This window comes from Pristiophorus japonicus, chromosome 5 (genome assembly GCF_044704955.1).
Source record: "Pristiophorus japonicus isolate sPriJap1 chromosome 5, sPriJap1.hap1, whole genome shotgun sequence".
NCBI classification, from domain to species: Eukaryota; Metazoa; Chordata; class Chondrichthyes; family Pristiophoridae; genus Pristiophorus; species Pristiophorus japonicus.
In genome coordinates, this window is record NC_091981.1 from 280,001,786 (window position 1) to 280,029,156 (window position 27,371).

The 27,371-nt window shown below is 46.4% G+C and overlaps 1 protein-coding gene across 5 annotated transcripts in view; it reads right to left on the reverse strand.

Annotated features, from left to right (window-relative positions):
- scn5lab (sodium channel, voltage gated, type V-like, alpha b) overlaps positions 1 to 27,371 on the reverse strand; it is a 473,466-nt gene that overhangs the window by 26,345 nt on the left and 419,750 nt on the right. For all 5 annotated transcript variants that reach the window (XM_070881666.1, XM_070881669.1, XM_070881665.1 and 2 more), the window contains one exon: positions 9,102 to 9,155. In XM_070881666.1, the coding sequence (XP_070737767.1) occupies positions 9,102 to 9,155 (54 nt within the window). The remainder of the gene's footprint in view (positions 1 to 9,101; positions 9,156 to 27,371) is intronic.

The following is a 27,371-nucleotide window of genomic DNA, read 5'->3' on the forward strand; positions in this document are numbered from 1 at the left end:
TACCGGACGGTACTTTGGGCGGGATATTCATGAAGATGGTCCCTCGGAGGTCGTCGGGCGGCAAATGGAAGACGTACGCCGCCAACCTGGGCGACAGCGGGCGGGAGGTCACATTCTCGGCGGCAGAGGCTCTTGCCGCCCAAGTGCCGCCGAGGATGGAGTCGAAGGGGTGAAAATAAAAACCTACAGCAAAAAATACAAAAGCGATCCGAAGACTTTCAGGGGACCCCATCCAGGTAAATCGCTGATGAAAAAAAATTATTAACATGTTCACTTACCTTTTTTTCAGGTTCTTCATTCGCACCGTCGGGGACAGACCAGCCTCCAGCCAGCGGCCCCACCCCCGCCCCCCACCCCGTTCTGCAGCCAAGTCCCACCCGCAGGAATAATGGAGCTCGGCGGGCGGGAGGTCACTTGCCCCACTCGGCCGTCCGCTGACATCAGCGGGTGGTTCCCGGCGCCTCTCCCCTCCTGCCCGTTCCAGGCCACCCCGAAAATGGCGCTGGGCGGTGTTGTGTATCTGTAAAGCATGCACTCCCATGTCTGTCACCAGGGAGCGCACCCCCTGAAGTCCCTGTTACTCACTCTGGAGTGTCTTAATAAAGACTGAGGCCACTGTTACTTTAACCTCCCTGTGCGCAGTCTCATCTGTGTCAGAAACACGACAACTGGCGACGAGTACACGAATCCAATGCAAAGATGCAGCAAACTGTGGGCATCCTGGAGAAGTTTTCGGAGGGTGAGGACTGGGAAGCCTATGTCGAACGGTTAGATCAGTACTTTGTAGCCAATGAGCTGGATGGAGAAGAAAGCGCTGCAAAAAGGAGAGCGGTCCTGCTCACGGTCTGCGGGGCACCGACCTACAGCCTCATGAAGAATCTTCTGGCTCCGGTGAAACCCACAGATAAGTCGTATGAGGAGCTGTGTACACTGGCTCGGGAGCATCTTAACTTGAGGGAGAGCGTGCTGATAGCAAGGTATTGGTTCTATTCGTACCAGCGATCAGAAGGTCAGGAAGTGGCGAGCTACGTCGCCGAGCTAAGGCGACTTGCAGGACAATGTGAGTTTGATGGCTACCTGCAGCAAATGCTCAGAGACTTTTTTGTGCTGGGCATTGGCCGCAAGTCTATCCTACGAAAACTTTTGACTGTAGAGACACTGACCCTCAGCACAGGCGTTTATGTCCACCAGTGATAACACCAAACAAATCTCTCAGCACACAAGTGCTAGCAATGTTCATAAATTAACTGGAACTGTGTTTGCGAGCAGAAATGTACAAGGCAGAACCCACGAGTCTGCAACTGCCAGCAGGCCTCAGGTGACCCAGATGACTCAGAGTCTGCAACAAAGGATGACTTCAAGGCAATTCAAACCTTGTTGGCGTTGTGGAGGCTTCCATTCAGTCTATTCATGCCGCTTCAAAGGGTATGTTTGCAAGAGCTGTGGAACAATGGGGCACCTCCACCGAGCTTGCAGACGAGCTGCAAGCTCTGCAAAACCTGCTAACCACCAAGTGGCAGAGGAAGATCGGTCCATGGTGGATCAAAGCAATTTCGAGCCTCAGAGAGAGGAGGCAGATGCTGAAGTACACGGGGTGCACACATTTTCGACGAAATGTCCACCTATAATGCTAAACGTAAAATTGAATGGCTTACCCGTAGCCATGGAACTGGATATTGGCGCTAGCCAATCCATCATGAGTAAAAAGATGTTTGAGAGACTATGGTGCAACAAGGCACTCAGTCCAGCCCTGAGCCCCATTCATACGAAACTGAGAACGTACACCAAAGAACTTATCACTGTCCTGGGCAGCGCCATGGTCAAGGTCACCTACGAGGGCACGGTGCACGAACTGCCTCTCTGGATTGTCCCGGGCGATGCCCCACACTGCTTGAAAGGAGCTGGCTGGGCAAAATCCGCTTAAACTGGGATGACATCCGAGCGCTATCACATGTCGATGAGACCTCATGTACCCAGGTTCGTAACAAATTTCCTTCCCTTTTTGAGCCAGGCATTGGAAACTTTTCCAGGGCGAAGGTGTGGATCCACTTGGTCCCAGAGGCATGACCCATTCACCACAAGGCGCGAGCGGTACCTCACATGATGAGGGAGAGAGTGGAAATTGAGCTGGACAGGCTGCAACGCGAGGGCATCATCTCCCCAGTGGAATTCAGCGAGTGGGCCAGCCCGATTGTTCCAGTACTCAAAAGTGATGGCACGGTCAGGATCTGCGGCGATTATAAAGTAACTATTCATTGTTTCTCGCTACAGGACCAATACCCGCCAACTAAGGCAGACGACCTATTTGCGACGCTGGCAGGAGGCAAGACATTCACCAAGCTCGACCTGACTTCGGCCTACATGATGCAGGAGCTGGAGGAGTCTTTGAAGGGCCTCACCTGCATCAACACGCACAAGGGACTGTTCATCTGCAACAGATGCCCGTTTGAAATTCGGTCGGCTGCAGCGATCTTCTAGAGAAACATGGAGAGCCTACTCAAGTCGGTACCACACACGGTGGTTTTTCAGGACGACATATTGGTCACGGGTCGGGACACCGCCGAGCACCTACAAAACCTGGAGGAGGTCCTCCAGTGACTGGACTGCATAGGGCTGCGGCTGAAGAGGTCGAAATGTGTCTTCATGGCAACAGAAGTGGAGTTTTTGGGGAGAAAGATCGCGGCGGACGGCATTCGGCCCACAGACGCCAAGACAAAGGCAATCAGGAATGCGCCCAAGCCACAGAACGTCACGGAGCTGCGGTCGTTCCTGGGATTCCTCAACTATTTTGGTAACTTCCTACCAGGGTTAAGCACTCTCTTAGAGCCCCTACATGTGTTGCATGTAAAGGTGAGAACTGGGTATGGGGGAAAGACCAAGTAATTGCTTTTGAGAAAGCCAGAAATATTTTATGCTCCAACAAGCTGCTTGTATTGTATAACCCATGTAAAAGACTTGTGCTAGCATGTGATGCGTCGTCGTATGGAGTCGGGTGTGTATCACAACAAGCTAACGTTGCGGGAAGTTGCAACCTGTCGCCTATGCTTCCAGGAGGGGATCTCATAGAAACGTTTAAAATTCTGATGGGCTTAGACAGGTTAGATGCAGGAAGAATGTTCCCCATGTTGGGGAAGTCCAGAAACACAGGTCACAGTCTAAGGATAAGGGGTAAGCCACTTAGGACCGAGATGAGGAGAAACTTCTTCACCCAGAGAGTGGTGAACCAGCGATCTTCTAGAGAAACATGGAGAGCCTACTCAAGTCGGTACCACGCACGGTGGTTTTTCATAATGACATATTGGTCACAGGTCGGGACACCGCCGAGAGGGCCTCCAGCATGATTGAGAAAGAGGCATTAGCGTATGTGTTCGGGGTAAAGAAAATGCATCAGTACCTGTTTGGCCTCAAATTTGAGCTGGAATCCGATCATAAGCCCCTCATATCCCTGTTCGCTGAAAACAAGGGGATAAATACTAATGCCTCAGGTACCGCATACAAAGGTGGGCACTCGCGCTATCAGCGTATAACTATACCATCCACCACAGGCCAGGCACCGAGAATTGTGCGGATACTCTCAGTCGGCTACCATTGCCCACCACGGGGGTGGAAATGGCGCAGCCTGCAAACTTGTTGATGGTGGCGCAGCCCGCAGACTTGTTAATGGTCATGGAAGCGTTTGAAAATGATAAATCACCTGTCATGGCCCGCCAGATTAGGACTTGGACCAGCCAAGATCCTCTGCTGTCCCTAGTAAAAAACTGTGTACTGCATGGGAGCTGGGCCAGCATCCCTGTTGAAATGCAAGAGCCAATCAAGCCATTCCAGCGACAAAAGGACGAGCTGTCCATTCAGGTAGACTGCCTGTTGTGGGGTAACCGCGTAGTGCTACCAAAAAAGGGCAGGGAGACGTTCATCTCGGATCTCCACAGCACACACCCAGGTATAGTAATGATGTAGGCGATAGCCAGATCCCACGTGTGGTGGCCCGGTATCGACTCTGACTTAGAGTCCTGTCTACGGAAATGCAGCGTGTGTGCTCAGTTGAGCAACGTGCCCAGAGAGGCACCACTAAGTTTGTGGTCCTGGCCCTCCAGACCATGGACGAGGATCCATGTCGACCATGCGGGCCCATTTCTCGGTAAAATGTTCCTGGTGGTGGTGGATGCTTTTTCAAAATGGATTGAATGTGAAATAATGTCGGGAAGCACCGCCACCGCCACCATTGAAAGCCTGAGGGCCATGTTTGCCACCCACGGCCTGCCTGACATACTGGTCAGTGACAACGGGCCATGTTTCACCAGTGCCGAATTTAAAGAATTCATGACCTGCAATTGGATCAAACATGTCACCTCGGCCCAGTTTAAACCAGCCTCCAATGGGCAGGCAGAGCGGGCAGTATAAACCATCAAACAGAGCCTCAAACGAGTTACAGAAGGCTCACTCCAAACCCTCCTGTCCCGAGTACTGCTCAGCTACCACACGAGACCCCACTTGCTCACAGGGGTGCTCCCGGCTGGGCTACTCATGAAAGGGACACTTAAAGCCAGACTCTCGCTGGTTCACCCCAACCTGCATGATCAGGTCGAGAGCAGGCGGCAGCAACAAAATGTAAACGATGGTCGCGCCACTGTGTCACGGGAAATTGATCTGAATGACCCTGTGTATGTGCTAAAGTATGGACATGGTCCCAAGTGGATCGCGGGCACGGTGATAGCTAAAGAAGGGAGTCGGGTGTTTGTAGTCAAACTAGACAATGGACAAATTTGCAGAAAGCACCTGGACCAAACGAGGCTATGGTTCACAGACTGCCCTGAACAACCCACAGCAGACACCATTTTTTTCGAGCCCACAACACATACCCAAAGGATCAACGAAACCACGCCGGACCAGGAAATCAAACCCATCACGCCCAATAGCCCAGCAAGGCCAGGCTCACCCAGCAGCCCTGCAGGGCCAACAACACACCAGCCCAGCAAGGGCATAGCCAGCAGACCAGAACAGACATTTGTACCGAGGTGGTCCACCAGGGAAAGAAAGGCTCCCGACCGCCTCACCTTGTAAATAGTTTTCAGTTTGACTTTGGTGGGGAGTGATGTTGTGTATCTGTAAAGCATGCACTCCCATGTTCCGCCACCAGGGAGCGCATCCCCTGAGGTCCCAACGGATCCCAGCATCCCTTGGGAGCACTGTATATAAGCCGGCCCCTAAGGCCTGTTCCTCACTCTGGAGTGTCTTAATAAAGACTGAGGTCACTGTTACTTTAACCCCACTGTGTGCAGTCTGATCTGTGTTTGGAACACAAGAGGCAGATCTTCAGGAGGAATGTCAGCGGCAGCAGGTGGTGAGGTGATGAATATTGGCCCCTCTGAGTGAAAACAAATTCTCCTCATCTCCCCTCTAGAAGTTTTTTCAATGATTTTGAATCTATGACCTCTAGTTATTGACCCACTTTCCTATTTACTCTATCAAAGCCTTTCATCATATTGAAAACCTCTATTAGGCCACTTCTTAACCATCCTGTTTCAAGGAGAACAATCCAAACTGTTCCAACCTCGCCTCATAACTGAAGTCCCTCATCCCTGGTTAACCTCCTGGTTAGTCTCCTTGGTGCCCTTTACACCTTTCCTGAGTGTGGTGCCCAGACTTGTCCACAATACCCCTACTGAGCATCCTGGCCAATATTATACAACTGTATAAGGTATTGGTGAGGCCGCACCTGGAGTACTGCGTGCAGTTTTGGTCACCTTACTTAAGGAAGGATATACTGGCTTTGGAGGGGGTACAGAGACGATTCACTCGGCTGATTCTGGAGATGAGGGGGTTATCTTATGATGATAGATTGAGTAGACTGGGTCTTTACTCGTTGGAGTTCAGAAGGATGAGGGGTGATCTTATAGAAACATTTAAAATAATGAAAGGGATAGACAAGATAGAGGCAGAGAGGTTGTTTCCACTGGTTGGGGAGACTAGAACTAGGGGGCACAGCCTCAAAATACGGGGGAGCCAATTTAAAACCGAGTTGAGAAGGAATTTCTTCTTCCAGAGGGTTGTGAATCTGTGGAATTCTCTGCCCAAGGAAGCAGCTGAGGCTAGCTCATTGAATGTATTCAAATCACAGATAGATAGATTTTTAACCAATAAGGGAATTAAGGATTATGGGGAGCGGGCGGGTAAGTGGAGCTGAGTCCACGGCCAGATCAGCCATGATCTTGTTGAATGGCAGAGCAGGCTCGAGGGGCTAGATGGCCTATTCCTGTTCCTAATTCTTATGTTCTTATGTTCTTATTTATCCCTCAATCAAAATAACTAAAAAAACAGATTATCTGGTAATTATCACATTGCTATTTATGAGAGTTTGCTGTACGCAAGTTGGCTGCCGTGTCTCCCACATTACAACAGTGACTACTCTCAAAACGTATTTCATTGTCTGTAAGGCGTTTTGAGACGTCCAGTGGTCGTGAAAGGCGCTATATAAATGCAACTCTTTCTTTCTTTCTTGAAGACTAACCAGTGATTTATAAACTACTAGCATGGTTTCTTTGCCTTTTATATTCTATTCCTCTATAAGTGCAAGAAACCCTTGTGCTTTATTAAAATGGAAAAAAAACATTTCTGTGAGATCTTGCAAGGAGAGTTTTGCGCTGCTGGCGAAACTAAAACGATTCACTCAACAATGCTGCGGTATCTCCGAATTCCGGGCACCCAAAGCCTGAATTTGTAAACGTCTACCCTTAAATACCATTCCAGTACATTCCACCATAAAGATAGACGAAAAGAAAGAACTTGCATTTATATAGCGCATTTCAGGATGTCCCAAAGTGCTTTACAGCCAATGAAGTACTTTTGAAGTGTAGTCGCTGTTATAATGAAGGAAACGAGGCAGTCAATTTGCACACAGCAAGCTGCCACAAACATCAATGTGATAATGACCAGATAATCTATTATTAGTGATGTTGGTTGAGGGATAAATATTGACCTGAACACTGGGGAAAACGCACCTGCTCTTCTTTCACATCCACATGAGAGAGCAGACAGGGCCTCGGTTTAACGTCGGTTTAACGTCTCACCCGACAGTGCAACACTCCCTCAGCACTACACTGGAGTGTCAGCCTAGATTTTGTGCTCAAGTCTCTGGAGTGGGACTTGAACCCTCAACTTTCTGACTGAGAAACGAGTGTGCTACCTATTAAGTCATGGCAAGCACCATAAGGTACTAAGATGTGGGGTTGTCTCCAAGATACACTGCATGGAAAGGTCCTCCAATTCTGGCCTCTTGCTCATTCTGGATTTTAATTGCACCACCATTGGTGGCTGTGCTTTTAGCTGCCAAGGCCCTAAGTTTGAAATCCTCTCTCTAAACCTCTCCACTTCTCTACCTCGCCCTCCTCCTTTAAGATACTCCTTAAACCTACTTGACCAAGCTTTTGGTCACCTGTCCGACTATCATCTTATGTGGTTCGGTATCAAATTTTGGTTGATAAGGCTCCTGTGAAGCGTGTTGGGACGTTTTATTATGTTAAAGGCGCTATATAAATGCTTGTTGTTGTTGTCTTGATCTTGGTGGTCCCATCAAGGGGAAATGGCTTTGGGAGGTAAGCTGGCCCCTGGTACTGATTGACTTGCAGCTTTGAAATGTTGCTGATGCTTTGTCCACTAATTATTCATCTACTCATATTACTTTCTCTTTGGCCGGCCAGGAACTTCAGACTAGCAAAGGGGAGGAATGCCCTTGCTACAACCTGCCCAAAATGCAGTGGCGGAGCTTGGCTTGGTCAACTGGGATTTCTGGAACTCAAGTTCTGGCCAACTTGGCAGGAAGGGGACTGAGCTGGGAACTCAGGAATGCTGACTTTCCTGGTCCAAAGGCCAACTCGGGAACCGCACAGACTTGCAAGCCAAACCTGGAGGGTTTAAGTTGTACTCCAGTGCTTGAACAGGTAACATAGGCTGAACCCTCTCAGAGACAAGAGATACCGACCTTCAAATGCGATGCAGCCTTATGCAGCTACCTGTTCAGGGCCAAGTCTCGCGGTGCATTTTGTAGCAGACCAGGGAGTTCTCATAAGAACATGAAAAAGAGGAGCAGGAGTAGGCCATTTGGCCCCTCGAGCCTGCTCCGCCATTCAATAAGATCAGGGCTGATCATCGACCTCAACTCCACTTTCCCGCCCAATCTCCATATCCCTTGATTCTCCTAGACTCCAAAAATCTATCTATCTCAGCCTTGAATATATTCAGAGACTCAGCATCCACAGCCCTCTGAGACAGAGAATTCCAAAGATTCACAACCCTCTGAGTTGAAGAAATTCCTCCTCATCTCTGTCTTAAATAGAAACATAGAAATTTACAGCGCAGAAGGAGGCCATTTCAGCCCATCGTGTCCGCGCCGGCCGACAAAGAGCCGCGCGACTCTTGGTCAGCAGCCCTGAAGGTTACATATAAACCTATGAACAATGATGGAAAGGCAAAGAGCACCCAGCCCAACCAGTCTGCCTCACCAAAACTGCGACACCCCTTATACTGAAACATTCTACACTCCACCCCAACTGAAGCCATGTGATCTAATAGCCGACTCCTTATCCTGAGACTGCGACCTCCTAGTTCTAGACTCTCCAGGCAGGGAAAATAACCTCTCAGCATCTACCCTGTCAATCCCCTTCAGAACCTTGTATGTTTCAATGAGATCACCTCTCATTCTTCTAAACTCCAGAGAGTATAGGCCCATTCTACACAATCTCTCATCATAAGACAGCTCTCTCATCGCAGGAATCAATCTAGTGAATCTCCGTTGCACCGCCCCCAAGGCAAGGATATCTTCCCTTAGATAAGGAGACCAGATTACCATCACCAACACTGAAAACAAGTTAACAGCCCTCGACTAACCTCCACCATGAGAGTGAAGCCTCACCAAATAAACCCTAATATACTTGTGGTTGATGAAAAAATATTTCACCTATTTCTAATCAGACTGTAATGCATAGTTTAATGGAATATGCAACACATAAGCGAGGACGACAACGTTTGGAGAGTTTTCCCTCTTGTAAAAAATAATTCTGAACCAACGGCACAGAATGTAATAAGACGCGCTATCATTTTCTTACGTTTCGTGAATCGACAGCAGCATACATTATGTTCATCCAGCCCTTGAAAGTTGCCTGCAAAAGAAGAAAAAAAGCATTTAAAAATGACGCAGTTTTGAATTCCCAATCCTTTAGCTGTAAATCCAGGGCTGTGGAAATAGTCCAATAACTTGCACTAGGACAATTCAAGGCTAGGGAACCAACGCGAGGAGATGGGAGTCACGATGCAGATCAGCCGTGATATAATTGAATAGGAGAGACAGGCTCGAGGGGCTAAATGACCGACTCCCTGTTCAATATGGGGAAGTGTGAGGCCTTCGGCTAAGAACGACAGATCAGAGCATTTTCTAAATGGCAGGAAGCTAGCAGCTGTGGAGGAACAGAGAGATTTAGGGGGACCAAGTGCAGAAATCACTAAAAGCGAGTGGACAGGTACAGAAAGGGATTTAAAAGGCAAATGGAATGTTGGCCTTTTTTGCAAGATGACTGGAATGCAAAAGGATGGAAGTTCTGTGGAAGCTCTGGTTAGACCCCATCCGGAGCACTGCATTCAGTTCTGGGCACTGCCCCTCAGGAAGGATATAGTGACCGTGGAGTGGGTGCAGTGCAGGTTCACCAGAATGGTACCGGGGCTAAAAAGGTTGGATTATGAGGACAGCTTGCATCGACTAGGCTTATGTTCCTTCGAGTGCAGAAGATTAAGGGGTGATCTAATTGAGGTGTTTAAGATGATCAAAGGATTTGATAGGGTAGATGGAGTGAAATCATTTCCTCTGTTGGGGGGAGTCCAGAATAAAGGGGCATAAACTTAAAATTAGAGATCTGGCCGATCAGGGATGCTATCAGAAAGCACTTCTTCACACAAAGGATAGTGAAAATCTGGAACTCTCTCCCCCAATTGAAAATTTCAAAACTGTGATTGAGAGATTTTTGTCAGGCAAGGGTATTGAAGACTATGGAGCCAACGCGAGGAGATGGAAGTCACGATGCAGATGAGCCGTGATATAATTCAATAGGAGAGACAGGCTCGAGGGGTTAAATGACCGACTCCCTTTCCTACGGTTAACAAGCATGATAGTCAAGGCCACTTGTGCACGTTGACTGAATGGGCCCGGTTTTAATTCTGTCCGACTGGGGGCCTTAATGGGCCAGTAGTGGCCTGAAAATGGTGTGGGATCATTGGCTCTTCAGCTGCCACTGCCATCTTCCAGTGTACAGCTGGAGCACCCGGTCTGCTTGTAATGGTGGGACCCTTCAATATGCAAATCAGCGTCCTGCAATGTATGTGGGTTGCAAATTCCGAGGGACAAATTGAGCAGAGTGCATGTGCGGGCGCCTACACTCTGACCATTTGTCCCAGGCCACCAATTTATTGCAAGGGGATAGAGTATAAAAGCAGCAAAGTCCTGCTACAACCGTACAGGGTATTGGTGAGGCCACACCTACAGTATTGCGTGCAGTTTTGGTCTCCGTATTTAAGGAAGGATATACCTGCATTGAAGGCTGTTCAGAGAAGGTTCACTAGGTTGATTCCGGAGATGAGGGGGTTGACTTATGAAGATAGGTTGAATAGGTTGGACCTATACACATTGGAGTTCAGAAGAATGAGAGGTGATCTTATTGAAACATATAAGGTAATGAGGGTGCTCGACAAGGTGGATGCAGAGAGGATATTTCCACTCATAGGGGAAACTAAAACTAGGGGACACAGTTTTAAAATAAGGGGCCACCCATTTAAAACTGAGATAAGGAGGAATTTCTTATCTCACAGAGGGTTGTAAATCTATGGAATTCTCCGCCCAGAGAGTTGTGGAGACTGGGTCATTGAATATATTTAAGGCAGAGATAGACAGATTTTTGAGTGAATAAGGGAGTAAAGGGTTGTGGGACTGGGCAGGGAAGTGGAGCTGAGTCCATGATCAGATCAGCCATGATCTTATTAAATGGCAGAGCAGGCTCGAGGGGGCCAAATGGCCTACTCCTGCTCCTATTTTTTATGTTCTTCTGTTCTTAATCCTGGTTTTGATTTCATTTGCGTGGAGCCAGGAGGAGCATGAACATTCTTCCAGGACCCACGTGAACAACAGTGGTCCCAGCACAGATCCCTGAGGAACACCATCTCCCATCTTTTGCCAGCCTTAATAGCTACCCTTAGCCCCTACTCTCTGTTGTCTGTTCTGTAGCTAGCTTGCTATCCATTCTGCTACTTGCCCCTAACTTTATATACTCTGAACTCAGTCATGCATCTACTATTGAAGGACTTTAAAAAATACAAATATATTACATCTACTACATTACCCATGTCTACTCTTTCTGTTACTTCTTCAAAGAATTCAATGAGATTAGTCATGCATGATGTTCCCTTTTGAAATCCGTGCTGACTTCTCTATTATATTTTCGGTATCTAGATTTTAAAAATTATATCTTTCCTCCCACCAACTTTAAGCTAACTGGTCCATAGTTCTTGAACTTGTTCTATCTCCTTATAGGAATCACATTGGCCCGGATTTTGGGGTTAGCGGTGAAGGAACGGTGCTCGCGTTCACCTCGCTGCCCACAAAGTTTCTGCGTGCTTTAGAGCGCAGACTTGCTCTAATCCGGCGTCTACTCCAGCGTGTCACCCTCTACACAGGATCTGTAGCATCTGTCAAGCAACAGCGAGGCTCTTCAACCAATTGGATTGAAGAATCCTCATTGAGGCACGCAGAGTTTAAAGCAGGAAGTATAAAGTAGGAATTGTAAATTAGATTTAAATTGTGTACAGAAAGTGGAATGGGAAAGACAGATGGAATTAAGAGAGATAAAAGGGTCAGTCAGAAAAAGTAAAACATTTTAAAAAAAAATCTTCAATACTAATTTACTTCTGAAGGAATGAGACTCCACACTTGTAAAATTAAATTTTCAGGGCCAGAGAGCTTATTTGGCAGTAATTATCACTTATTACGCCGTTAAAAAAATCACTTACTCCTGAATGCACCAGCCTTAACAGTTTATAGTGTCTTTAGTGGGGAGCAAGTGGACAAGTACCTCAAGTTCATGCCAATGCATTGATTTCAGTGCTGAGCCTATCGGCGAAGACTGTAACAGCGCACCTTGTGGAGGAGCGAGGTATCTCTATGACAGCAATTTCTGTGTTTATCTGCGTGTGTGCGGATTTCGGAAGTTGCTGTCCGATTTACTCCATGATCGGTAGATTTTTGTTGGATTAAGGGTATTTTTTTATTTTTAACCAATAAGGGAATTAAGGGTTATGGGGAGTGGGCGGGTAAGTGGAACTGAGTCCACGGCCAGATCAGCCATGATCTTGTTGAATGACGGAGCAGGCTCGAGGGGCTAGATGGCCTACTCCTGTTCCTAATCCTTTTTCTTATGTTTTTATGATAACGGTGAGCGCTGATAGACTCGCCATTATTAGTAATGCAAATATGTTCAAAACACTCGCATACTTTCCGTATTTCTAAAAGTGAGCGACATGTAGAAATGCGAATAATGGCACTTAATTTACAGTTGCAGAGTTTAACTTTCGGGCAATGGAATGAAGTAAAGAAATGTTCCCACCAGCCTGAAAAGGTTAATGGGGGCTGCAGTATCACTAAAAGGTTAGGTTAATGTATTTTCAAGTTAGATTAAATACCATGCAACAGCAGGCAAATTGGTTTATTCACAGGCCTGATCCTCCCCTCTGAATAACTCATTACTTACAATTATAATGTGACTGTACATACATTATATTCATGTTTATCCGAAGAAAGGAAATATTTTATATATGGATCTCTGGTGAGTCAGAGGGAATGCTTCATTATGTGGGCCCACTAAGTTAAACATAAAGGAGCCATAGATAACCCTGCACCTGCCCCAACCCCCTTCTCCCCAAACACCAGGATTATTTCCTCTTACCCATCCTGCCCAATGGGAGTAAATAGTAGGCACGGTGAGAAGCATCATGAACAACAACATCATCATCATCATAGACTCTCGGAATCGAGGAAGACTTGCTTCCACTCTTAGCATGAGTTCTTAGGTGGCTGAACAGTCCAATACGAGAACCACAGACTCTGTCACAGGTGGGACAGACAGTGGTTGAGGGAAAGGGTGGGTGGGACTGGTTTGCCGCACGCTCTTTCCACTGTCTGCGCTTGATTTCTGCACGCTCTCGGTGACAAGACTCGAGGAGCTCAGCGCTCTCCCGGATGCACTTCCTCCACTTAGGGCGGTCTTTGGCCAGGGACTTCCAGTTGTCAGTGGGGATGTTGCACTTTATCAGGGAAGCTTTGAGGGTGCCCTTGCAATGATTCTGCTACCCACCTTTGGCTCGTTTGCCGTGGACGAGTTCCGAGTAGAGCGCTTGCTTTGGGAGTCTCGTGTCTGGCATGCGAACTATGTGGCCTGCCCAGCGGAGCTGATCAAGTGTGGTCAGTGCTTCAATGCTGGGGGTGTTGGCCTGGTCGAGGACGCGAACGTTGGTGCGTCTGTCCTCCCAGGGGATTTGTAGGATCTTGCGGAGACATCGTTGGTGGTATTTCTCCAGCGACTTGAGGTGTCTACTGTATATGGTCCACGTCTCTGAGCCATACAGGAGGGCGTACAACAACAACAACAGCTTGTATTTATATAGCGCCTTTAGCATAGTAAAACCTCCTAAGGTACTTCACAGGAGCGTTATCAAACGACATTTGACATCAAGCCATGTAAAGAGAAATTAGGGCAGGTGAACAAAAGCTTGGTCAAAGAGGTAGGGTTTCAGAAGCGTCTTAAAGGAGTAGCGAGAGGCAGAGAGGCTAAGGGCAGAAATTCCAGAGCTTCGGGCCTTGGCAGCTGAAGGCATGGCCGCCCAATGGGGGAGTGATTAATATCGGGGGTTGTTCAAGAACTCAGAATTAGAAGAGCGCAGATATCTTGGAGGGCTGGAGGAAGTTACAGTGATAGGAAGGACATGGAGAGATTTGAAAACAAGACATTTGGATTCTGGAGATTTGTCTTTGATGGGTAGAATGTTGAAATTGGTCGGAAAGGTTTTGGTGAATAATAAAAGTAACTGATCGGAGAAAGAACCAAATATCCATGTTACCCTATGAGGCAGAAATATGTTGACAAATAACAACCGCAGTTGCTTAATTGTTATGGTGTAGACTTTGTAGAGGTTTAATTGTCTTGCATTTCTATAGCGCCTTTCACAACCTCAGAACATCCCAAAGCGCTTTACAGCCAATGAAGTACTTTTTGAAGCGTAGTCACTGTGGTAACGTAGGAAACGCGGCAGCTATTTTTTCACACAGCAAGATCCCACAAATTGCGATGACCAAATAATCTGTTTTAGTCATGTTTGTTGAGGGAGAAATGTTGGCCAGGCTACTGGGGAGAACTCCCATTGCTCTTCTTCGAATAGCGCCGTGGGATCTTTTACGTCCACCCAAGAGGGCAGACGAGGACTCGGTTTAACGTCGCATCCAAAAGACGACACCTCCGTCAGTGCGGCACTGCCTCAGCACTGCACTGGAGTGTCAGCCTGGATTTTGTGTTCAAGTCTCTGGAGTGGGGCTTGAACCCACACCTTTCAGAAGCGTCTTAACGGAGGAGAGAGAGAGGCGGAGAGGCTAAGGGCAGAAATTCCAGAGCTTCGGGCCTTGGCAGCTGAAGGCATGGCCGCCCAATGGGGGAGCGATTAATATCGGGGTTGTTCAAGAACTCAGAATTAGAAGAGCGCAGATATCTTGGAGGGCTGGAGGAAATTACAGTGATAGGGAGAGGTGAGTGCGTTGCCCACTGAGCCACGGCTGACACAACCTGATGTACACAACCTGATGTACACAAAATCTATAGAAAATACACGCATGGAGTGGAGGGTAGCCAATGTAACCCCACTTTTTAAAAAAGGAGGGAGAGAGAAAACAGGGAATTACAGACCGGTCAGCCTGACATCGGTAGTGGGTAAAATGATGGAATCAATTATTAAGGATGTCATAGCAGAGCATTTGGAAAGAGGTAATATGATAGGTCCAAGTCAGCATAGATTTGTGAAAGGGAAATCATGCTTGACAAATCTTCTGGAATTTTTTGAGGATGTTTCCAGTAGAGTGGACAAGGGAGAACCAGTTGATGTGGTATATTTGGACTTTCAGAAGGCTTTCGACAAGGTCCCACACAAGAGATTAACGTGCAAAGTTAAAGCACATGGGATTGGGGGTAGTGTGCTGACATGGATTGAGAACTGGTTGTCAGACAGGAAGCAAAGAGTAGGAGTAAATGGGGACTTTTCAGAATGGCAGGCAGTGACTAGTGGGGTACCGCAAGGTTCTGTGCTGGGGCCCCAGCTGTTTACACTGTACATTAATGATTTAGACGAGGGGATTAAATGTAGTATCTCCAAATTTGCGGATGACACTAAGTTGGGTGGCAGTGTGAGCTGCAAGGAGGATTCTATGAGGCTGCAGAGCGACTTGGATAGGTTAGGTGAGTGGGCAAATGCATGGCAGATGAAGTATAATGTGGATAAATGTGAGGTTATCCACTTTGGTGGTAAAAACAGAGAGACAGACTATTATCTGAATGGTGACAGATTAGGAAAAGGGGAGGTGCAAAGAGACCTGGGTGTCATGGTACATCAGTCATTGAAGGTTGGCATGCAGGTACAGCAGGCGGTTAAGAAAGCAAATGGCATGTTGGCCTTCATAGCGAGGGGATTTGAGTACAAGGCAGGGAGGTGTTGCTACAATTGTACAGGGCCTTGGTGAGGCCACACCTGGAGTATTGTGTACAGTTTTGGTCTCCTAACCTGAGGAAGGACATTCTTGCTATTGAGGGAGTGCAGCGAAGGTTCACCAGACTGATTCCCGGGATGGCGGGACTGACCTATCAAGAAAGACTGGATCAACTGGGCTTGTATTCACTGGAGTTCAGAAGAATGAGAGGGGACCTCATAGAAACGTTTAAAATTCTGACGGGGTTAGACAGGTTAGATGCAGGAAGAATGTTCCCAATGTTGGGGAAGTCCAGAACCAGGGGACACAGTCTAAGGATAAGGGGGAAGCCATTTAGGACCGAGATGAGGAGGAATTTCTTCACCCAGAGAGTGGTGAACCTGTGGAATTCTCTACCACAGAAAGTTGTTGAGGCCAATTCACTAAATATATTCAAAAAGGAGTTAGATGAAGTCCTTACTACTAGGGGGATCAAGGGGTATGGTGAGAAAGCAGGAATGGGGTACTGAAGTTGCAGGTTCAGCCATGAACTCATTGAATGGCGGTGCAGGCTAGAAGGGCCGAATGGCCTACTCCTGCACCTATTTTCTATGTTTCTATATACAATACAGATAAATACATTTATAAAGGTTTTGAGACATGGTCATCATTTGTGTTAACCAAAAACGCTGTGATTAGCTCCAATCTCCAGAAGCTTATCCAAAACCACTATAAACACTTATCCTGATTGACAATGGAAAAGCCTTTACAGCTATCCATTTAGTATCTGGCATTTCAGCGTGTCTCTCAAAGCAGTATTAAAGATGCACGAGTGAAGATGTAAGTCCGGAAATTGTTATTGCGAGGTTACCTGAGGGTCGCTGTTGCTTTTTAAGGCTTACAATGAAAGCTGTTTCACGCTATTAAATTATATTCAGTCGGTGGGCTTAAAAGGCGAGCTATAACTCCCAGCGAGGGGGGGCAGCTAATGAAAAGGTAAAAAGAATAAACCTCAGAATTGGCAGTGACCTGCAATTAGGGGGCATTTAAACAGCGGACATGGCCCCGGAGAGCTTGAGACAGTTAGTTGCTGCAGAATTGGGCGTTGCAGAGTATAAAGAGAGGCAGGTTTACTGCCCCAGTTGCCGGACCCCCCTCCCTCCTCTAGACTCATCTTTCGTTTTGTTACTTGTCCCATTACCATCTCCTTTCGCCTCGCACCATCATCCCTTTTGTCATTTAATCGCTCCTGCCTTCCACCCAATCACAGCCATTCTTTTGTGTTCTCTCCTCCCCCCCCCACCTCCTCCCCCTTTTCCCCTGGCTCTGTACTCGCTTAGAACCTGTTACATCTCGAACTTCTTCCAATTGTGACGAAGGGGCCGCCGACTCGTAGCGTTAACTCTGTTTCTCTCTCCACAGAGGCTTCCGGACCTGCTGAATGTTTGCCAGCATTTCCTGCTTTTAGTTCTGTCCCCCATTTGAAAGTCAGACATTCTGCTCTTATTTCTACAGCAGCAAAATTAATGGCAATTTGGTAAACTGAAGTAGGGTTCGGGGTCCAGAAGAGGCGAGGGCCCAGGGAAAGGGGCAGCACGGGCCAGCCCACACTGCGATCTATGAACAGGAGGAGTAATGGAGTAAATGGAGAAAGATTGTAAAGTGCCGCAGTACAGCGGGACCTGGGGGTGCTTGTGCATGAAACACAAAAGGATAGTATGCAGGTACAGCAAGTGATCAGGTAGGCCAATAGAATCTTGGCCTTTATTGCAAAGGGGATGGAGTATAAAAGCAGGGAAGTCTTGCTACAGTTATACAGGGTATTGGTGAGGCCACACCTGTCATACTGTGTGCAGTTTTGGTTTCCATATTTATGAAAGGATATACTTGCTTTGGAAGCAGTTCACAGAAGGTTCACTAGGTTGATTCCGGAGATGAGGGGGTTGACTTATGAGGAAAGGTTGAGTAGGTTGGGCCTTTACTCATTGGAATTCAGAAGAATGAAAGGTGATCTTATCGAGACATATAAGATTATGAGGGGGCTTGACCAGGTGGATGCAGAGAGAATGTTTCCAATGATGGGGGAGACTAGAACTAGAGGGCATGATCTTAGAATAAGGGGCCGCCCATTTAAAACTGAGATGAGGAGAAATTCCTTCTCTCAGAGGATTGTGAATCTGTGGAATTCATTGCCTCAGAGAGCTGTGGAAGCTGGGACATTGAATAAATTTAAGACAGAAATAGATGGTTTCCTAATCGATAAGGGGATAAGGGGTTATGGGGAGCGGGTGGGGAAGTGGAGCTGAGTCCATAATCAGATAAGCCATGATCTTATTGAATGGCACAGCAGGCTCGAGGGGCCGTATGGCCTACTCCTGTTCCTATTTCTTATATTCTTATGTCCTTATGTGTGCGCACAAGGTCCGTGCAGCAGAGCTTGGTCTCCAGTCGTCTTGGTTAATCCTTGCCACTGGATCAAGACCTTGCTGTGTCAAGCCCATGTGGTGGCTGGTGTGCAACGGCCAGCCCACGAAGTAAAACTAGTTGGAGCATCGGGGTTCCTGAGCAGTGCAGGAACAGACATAAAACTGAATATACTACAGCACCACTACTGGCAGGAAGGTGTAATTACAGTACAAATGAATGTTTTTGAGCATTTTCTGTTTCTATTTCAGATTTCCAGCATCCGCAGTAATTTTTAGTGAAGCCCTGCACCTAGGCACAGTGCCAGCCAGTGGCTCAGTGGGTAGCACCCTCGCCTCTGAGTTCAAAGGTCGTGGGTTCAAGTCCCCATTCCAGAGACGTGAGCACAAAAATCCAGGCTGACACTCCAGCGCAGTGGTGAGGGAGTGCTGCACAGTCGGAGGTGCCGTCTTTTGGAAGAGACGTTGAACCGAGGACCCCATCTGCTCTTTCGGGTGGACGTGAAAGATCGCAGGGCACTATTTCGAAGAAGAGCAAGGGGAGTTCTCCCCGGTGTCCTGGCCAATATTTATCCCTCAATCACCGTCACGAGGAAACAGATTATCTGGCCATTATCACATTGCTGTTTGTGGGAGCTTGCTGTGCGCAAATTAGCTGCCACCTTTCCTACTTTACAACAGTGGCTACAGTCCAAAAAGCACTTCATTGGCTGTAAAGCGCAGTGATCGTGAACGGCGCTATATAAATGCAAGTCTTTCTTCTTTCAGGCAGCACACTGAGCAAAGCAACCACTCTGATGGATTCACTGTGTAGGTATCACATACTGAGGGCTCTGCAGCAACGCAGTTGTTTAAGAGCGCCAGCAACGATTCGCATGGCCAATGCTTCAACAATGGCGTACGGTGCTCTTAACAAGCTATTACGATGACAATAATCAGGGTAATGACTCTGTCGGCGTAGAGCTCCGATACAGCTTTCACTCGACGGCCATTTTGAGCATTCAGGAAACAGGCAGTGTGCATGAACCAGCATTCACTAAATTACAGGTTATTCATGCACAAATTGCACCAACAATAGGCATAAAGCTGTCAACGGTTTTCAGGCTCTACTATCTCTCACATAGGTGTGCATTATCCATGTGAATGTGCATTTTATGCACTTTTAAAGGTCTTACACCCTCCTAATGCAGGATAATGTTCCCCCGGAGGCTGGGAGCTGTGTCTGGAGCCTCCCCAAATGTGGCCGTTCCTCCTGTGGGAGCCTAAACACAGGGCTGACAAGCTCTCCGACTCTGGGCGGCAGCACATGCGAACCCAAGCCCAATGATCCCACATGCACACTTTCCAGCAGGGACTCACTGGATGGCAATCAGGAGCGGGAGTCTTTCCCCTAATTCCTTGCACGCCCTGACAATAGCGTCAATGCAATGACAACAACAAAATCTTGCATTTATATAGTGCCTTAGATATAGTAAAACGTTTCAAGGCGCTTCAAAGGTGTGTTATCAAACGAAATTTGACACCGAGCCATGTAAGGAGATATTAGGGAAGAGGACCAAAAGCTTGGTCAGAGAGGTGGGTGCTCTTTGCCTTTCCGTCATTGTTCATAGGTTTATATGTAACCGTTAGGGCTGCTGACCAAGGGCCGTGTAGCTCTTTGTCGGCTGGTGCGGACACAATGGGCCGGAATGGCCTCCTTCTGCGCTGTAACTTTCTATATTTCTATGTTTCTATTATGGAGCGTCGTAAAAGAGAGAGAGATAGAGAGGTTTAGGGAGAGAAATTCCAGAGCTTAGGTCCTGGGCAGCTGAAGGCACGGCCGCCAATGAGGAGAGAAGAAAATCGGGGATACACAAGAGGCCAGAATTGGAGGAGCGCCGAGATCTCGGAGGGTTATAGGACTGGAGGAAGTTACAGAGATAGGGAGGGGGCGAGGCTAAGGAGGGAGCTGAAGACAAGGATGAGAATTTTGATAATCGAGGTGTTGCCAGACCTGGTGCCAATGTGGGTCCGAGCGGTGATGGGTGCACGGGACTTAGGATACTGGCAGCAGAGTTTTGGATGAGCTGAAGTTGACAGAAGGTGAGACCAAAATATTCTGAAATCATTTTTTTTTAAATAACGTCCATTTCGATTTGTAAGGACTGGCGATGGAGAGTATGCCTCACAGTACTGTATCCAAACAAAGGTCCCTGCAGCAGGACAACAAAAGCAAATCCTATCACAGCGAGCCACCTCTGTTTGCTGTTCTCTCAATGGTGTTAATTTTAGACTGCTTGTTACATCTGGGTGATTGAACGCTTCTAATGCAAATTAAGTGCTGTGATTCCGTGCATCATTGAGTTGGAACAGGAGGGCTGGTGTGCAACTGAAAGGCCAGTTGCTAGGAGACACGTAAAACCAATGAATCAAATCCAGTAGCAGTTAAGTGATGCTAAGGAGAGGAAGGTATTGGGAGAATGTTCTGCTGATAGCACCTGAGGAGAGCTGGGTGATTGTGCGAGAATGATATACGCCTACCAACTCATTTTATCGCGTATATAAGGCACCCACGGGTCCAAATTCTGCCTTACCTATTTAAAAAAAAATGATGTACAGGTTAATGGATTGTAGAATCTTACGGCACAGGAGGAGGCCATTCGGCCCATCGTGCTTGTGCCGGCTTTTTGAAAGAGCATTACACCACACCTGTATCCTAAAACCGAATGCAACAGGTAAAAGGCATCAAGTGACAGAGTTTTGATTGCACTATTTGGCCAAGTATTTCTGCATCTCAGCTGCTGTACTGAGGGTTGCAGGTGTCAGTACTGCAGAAATCAGCAAACAAGGGAATGGAAAACTTGTTAAGGCAAAGTTAAACAACGCCAGCTAATTTTGTTTGGTGATTAGGCACATTCAGGTCAATTTGTTACGCATTTTACCGTCACAGAGGAGAACTGCTCAGAACATGCCGATACCAAGTAAACTGGTGACTTCAGTTCATGGGGCACTGGCACCACTACCAGGGAAAGAGGGAGCTGTTCTGCTGGGACGGGCTCCACTGGGACCAGAGTCCTGGCGAACCAAATAACTAGGGCAGTAGACAGGGCTTGAAACTAATGAAGGAGGTTTGGGTGATTTCAGGAAAGAGTACATTTTAAAGCAGCTAGAGAAATGTCAAGGCTCTAGTGCAGAGTAGAGTTTTGGGTAAAAATATGCAGAGTGGTCAGGAAGGGACAGCGAGAGTAACAAAGGTAATAGGGCATCACTGAGTAAGGTGCCATCAGGAAAAAATTCAAATAAGTCAAAGCTAAAGGCACTATATCTGAATGCGCGAAGCATTCGCAACAAAATAGATGAATTAATAGCGAAGATAGAAATTAATAGGTTTGATCTAATAGCCATTGTGGTTGCAAAGTGGCCAGAGTTGGGAACTAAATATTCCAGGATACTTAACTTTTAGAAGAGATAGGCAAAGAGGAAAATGAGGAGGGGTAGCCCTGATAATAAAAGATGGGATAAAGATAGTAGAGAGAAAGGATCTTAGCTCCAAAAATCAACAAGTAGAATCAGTTTGGGTGGAGCTAAGAAACAGCAAGGGGCAGAAAACATTGGTGGGAGTTGTTTATAGATGCCCAAACAGTAGTTGTAATAAAGGGCAGAGTATACATCAAGAAATTAGGGTGTAATAACGATAATATAGTAATCATGGGGGACTTTAATAAGAACGTAAGAACATAAGAAATAGGAACAGGAGAAGGCCATACAGCCCCTCGAGCCTGCTCCGCCATTCAATACGATCATGGCTGATCCGATCATGGACTCAGGTCCACTTCCCCGCCCGCTTCCCATAACCCCTTATCCCCTTATCGTTTAAGAAACTGTCGATTTCTGTCTTAAATTTATTTAATGTCCCAGCTTCCACAGCTCTCTGAGGCAGCGAATTTCACAGATTTACAACTCTCTGAGAGAAGAAATTTCTCCTCATCTCTGTTTTAAATGGGCGGCCCCTTATTCTATCATGCCCTCGAGTTCTAGTCTCCCCCATCAGTGGAAACATCCTCTCTGCATCCACCTTGTCAAGCCCCCTCATAATCTTATACATTTCAATAAGATCCCCTCTCATTCTTCTGAATTCCAATGAGTAGAGGCCCAACCTACTCAATCTTTCCTCATAAGTTAACCCTCTCATCCCTGGAATCAACCTAGTGAACCTTCTCTGAACTGCCTCCAAAGCAAGTATATCCTTTCGTAAATATGGAAACCAAAACTGCACGCAGTATTCCAGGTGTGGCCTCACCGATACCCTGTATAACTGTAGTAAGACTTCCCTGCTTTTATACCCCATCCCCTTTGCAATAAAGGCCAAGATTCCATTGCCCTTCCTGATCACTTGCTGTACCTGCATACTATCCGTTTATGTTTCATGCACTTGTACTTTGCAATCTTTCTCCATTTAAATAATAACTTGCTCTTTTATTTTTTTCCTGCCAAAGTGCATAGAAACATAGAAACATAGAAAATAGGTGCAGGAGTAGGCCATTCGGCCCTTCGAGCCTGCACCACCATTCAATCAGATCATGGCTGATCATTCACCTCAGTACCCCTTTACTGCTTTCTCTCCATACCCCTCGATCCCTTTAGCAATAAGGGCCATATCTAACTCCCTCTTGAATATATCCAATGAACTGGCATCAACAACTCTCTGTGACAGGGAATTCCACAGGTTAACAACTCTCTGAGTGAAGAAGTTTCTCCTCATCTCAGTCCTAAATGGCCTACCCCTTATCCTAAGATTGTGTCCCCTGGTTCTGGACTTCCCCAACATTGGGAACATTCTTCCCGCATCTAACCTGTCCTGTCCCGTCAGAATCTTATATGTTTCTGTGAGATCCCCCTCATCCTTCTAAACTCCAGTGTATAAAGGCCCAGTTGATCCAATCTCTCCTCATACATCAGTCGAGCCATCCCTGGAATCAGTCTGGTGAACCTACGCTGCACTCCCTCAATAGCAAGAACGTCCTTCCTCAGATTAGGAGACCAAAACTGAACACAATATTCCAGGTGAGGCCTCACCAAGGCCTTGTACAATTGCAGTAAGACTTCCCTGCTCCTATACTCAAATCCCCTAGCTATGAAGGCCAACATGCCATTTGCCTTCTTCACCGCCTGCTGTACCTGCATGTCAACTTTCAATGACTGATGAACCATGACACCCAGGTCTCATTGCATCTCCCCTTTTCCTAATCTGCCACCATTCAGATAATATTCTGCCTTCGTGTTATTGCCTCCAAAGTGGATAACCTCACATTTATCCACATTATACTGCATCTGCCATGCATTTGCCCACTCACCTAACCTGTCCAAATCACCCTGCAGCCTCTTAGCATCCTCCTCACAGCTCACACCGCCACCCAGCTTAGTGTCATCTGCAAACTTGGAGATATTACACTCAATTCCTTCATCTAAATTGTTAATGTATATTGTAAAGAGCTGGGGTAACAGCACTGAGCCCTGCGGCACTCCACTCGTCACTGCCTGCCATTCTGAAAAGGACCCGTTTATCCCGACTCTCTGCTTCCTGTCTGCCAACCAGTTCTCTATCCACGTCAGTACATTATCCCCAATTCCATGTGCTTTGATTTTGCACACCAATCTCTTATGTGGGACCTTGTCAAAAGCCTTTTGAAAGTCCAAATACACCACATCCACTGGTTCTCCCTTGTCCACTCTACTAGTTACATCCTCAAAAAATTCCAGAAGATTTGTCAAGCATGATTTCCCTTTCATAAATCCATGCTGACTTGGACCGATCTTGTCACTGCTTTCCAAATGCGCTGCTATTTCATCCTTAATAATTGATTCCAACATTTTCCCCACTACTGATGTCAGGCTAACCGGTCCATAATTACCCGTTTTCTCTCTCCCTCCTTTTTAAAAAAGTGGTGTTACATTAGCTACCCTCCAGTCCATAGGAACTGATCTCGAGTTTATAGACTGTTGGAAAATGATCACCAATGCATCCACTATTTCTAGGGCCACTTCCTTAAGTACTCTGGGATGCAGACAATCAGGCCCCGGGGATTTATCGGCCTTCAATCCCATCAATTTCCCCAACACAATTTCCCGCCTAATAAGGATATCCTTCAGTTCCTCCTTCTCTCTAGACCCTCGGTCCCCTTGTACTTCTGGAAGACTATTTGTGTCTTCATTTGTGAAGACAGAATCGAAGTATTTGTTCAATTGGTCTGCCATTTCTTTGTTCCCCATTATAAATTCACCTGAGTCCGACTGCAAGGAACCTACATTTGTCTTCATTAATCTTTTTCTCTTCACATATCTATAGAAGTATGACCTCACACTTTCCAACATTATACTCCATCTGCCAAATTTTTGCCCAATCACTTAGCCTGTCTATGTCCTTTGGCAGATTTTTTGTGCCCTCCTCACACATTGCTTTTCCTCCCATCTTTTTATCGTCAGAAAACTTAGCTATGTTACACTCAGTCTCTTCTTCCAAGTCGTTAATATAGCTTGGGCTCCCAGCACTGAGCCCTGCGGCACCCCACTAGTTACTGGTTGCCAACCAGAGAATGAACCATTTATCCCGACTCTCTGTTTTCTGTTAGTTAGCCAATCCTCTATCCATGCTAATATATTACCCCCAACCCTGTGAACTTTTATCTTGTGCAGTAACCTTTTATGTGGCACCTTGACAAATGCCTTCTGGAAGTCCAAATACACTACATCCACTGGTTCCCCTTTATCCACCCTGTTCGTTACACCCTCAAAGAATTCCAGCAAATTTGTCAAAAATGACTTCCCCTTCATAAATCCATGGTGACTCTGCCTGACCGAATTTTGCTTTTCCAAATGTCCTGCTACTGTTTCTTTAATAATGGACTCCAACATATAATCTACATATAGATTGGGCAAACCAAAGTTGCAGTAATAGTGTAGAGGACGAATTCATGGAAAGTATACAAGATAGTTTTCTAGATCACGATGTTGAGGAACCAACTAGGGAACAGGCTATTTTAAATCTAGTATTGTGCAATGAGAAAAGGTTAATTAATAAGCTTGTGGTAAAGGGGACTTTAGGGAAGAGTGGCCATCATATGATAGAATTCTATATTGAGTTTGAAAATGATTTAGTTAAATCCGAAACTAGGGTCATAAATCTAAACAACACATACTACATAGATATGAGGGGCAAGAGCTAAGGTGGATTAGCCATGTGGTTGATAATGAAGAAGAAAGCTTTAGACTGCAGGAGATTATCAATGGTCAGGTGGTCAGAACAGTGGTAAATGGAATTCAATCTGGAGAAGTGTGAGATAATGCATTTGGGGAGGGCGAACAAGGCAGGGGAATACACAATAAATGGTAGGACACTGAGAAGTGTAGAGGAACAAAGTGCATGTCCACAGATCCCCAAAGGTAGCAGGACAGGTAGACAAAGTTGTTAAGAAGGCATACGGGATCATAGATAGGGCAGGGAAGTGGACCTGAGTCCATGATCAGATCAGCTATGATCTTATTAAATGGCAGAGCAGGCTCGAGGGGCCATATGGCCTACTCCTGCTCCTAATTCTTATGTTTCTTATGTTTCTTATGTTCTTATATTTACAGCACAGAAGGAGGCCATTTCAGCCCTTTGTGTACGTGCCGGATGACTAAGAGCTATCCAGACTAATCCCACTTTCCAGCTCTTGGCCCGTAGCCCTGCAGGTTACGGCACTTTACGTGCACATCCAAGTATCTTTTAAATGTGGTGAGGGTTTCTGCCTCTACCACCCTTTCAGGCAGTGAGTTCCAGAACCCCACCACCCTCTGGGTGAAGAAATTTCCCCTCATATCTCCTTTAACCTCCCCCCAATTACTTTAAATCTAGGCCCCCTGGTTGTTGACCCCTCTGCCAAGGGAAACAGGCCCTTCCTATCCACTCTATCCAGTCCCTTCATAATTTTATACACCTCAATCAGGTCTCCCCTTAGCCTCCTCTATTCCAAAGAAAACAGACCCAGCATCTCCAATCTTTCCTAGTAAACGATACGTGCCTTTATTAGCTGAGGCATTGATTATAAGAGAAGGGAGCCATGCTTGAACTGTATGAAATACTAGTTAGGCCGCAGCTGGAGTACTGTGTGCAGTTCTGGTCACCACATTACAGGAAAGATGTGATTGCACTAGAGAGGGTACGAAGGAGATTTAAGAGGATGTTGCCAGGACTGGAGAATTTTAGCCAAGAGGAAAGATTAGATAGGTTTGGGTTGTTTTCTTTGCAACAGAGCCGAGGGGAGACCTGATTGAGGTGTATAAAATTATGAGCGGCCGAGGTAGAGTGGATAGGAGGAACTTATTCTCCTTAGCAGAGGGGTCAACAACCAGGGGGCATAGATTTAAAGTAATTGGGGGGAGGTTTAGAGGGGATTTGAGGGGAAATGTTTCCACCCAGACGGTGGTAGGAGTCTGGAACTCACTGCCTGAAAGGGTGATAGAGGCAGAAACCCTCATCACAGTTAAAAAGTACTTGGATATGCACGTGAAGTGCCGTAACCTACAAGGCTACAGACCAAGAGCTGGAAAGTGGGACTCAGATGGATAGCTCTTTGTTGGATGGCACGGACATGATGCGCTGCATGGCCTACTTCTATGCTGTAAATTTCTATGATTCTATGATACATTAAAAGGTATGGCGGTAGACAAGCAACCGATATCAGTTAAAGAATTCATACATAAATTACAACAAATATACATTCCTTTTAGGCACAGAAGCCCCACAGGAAAACTGGTCCAACCGTGGCTAACCAGAGAAGTTAAAAATAGTATTAGATCAAAGGAAGAGGCTTATAATGTTGACAAAAAGAGCAGTAAGCCTGAGAATTGGGAGGATTTTAGAATTCAGCAAAGGAGGACCAAGAAATTGATAAAGAAAGAGAAAATAGAATATGAGAGTAAACTAGCGAGAGACATAAAAAAACTGTAAAAGCTACTTCAGGTATGTAAAAAGGAAATGATTAGCGAAAGTAAATGTGGGTTCCTTACAGGCTGAGGCAGGAGAAATTATAATAGGGAATAAGGAAATGGCAGAGAAATTAAACAAATACTTTGTGTCTGTTGTCACAGAAGAAGACTCAAAAAACTTGTCGGAAATAGTGGAGAACCAAAGGTCTAGCAAGAATGAGGAACTGAAAGAAATTACTATTCGT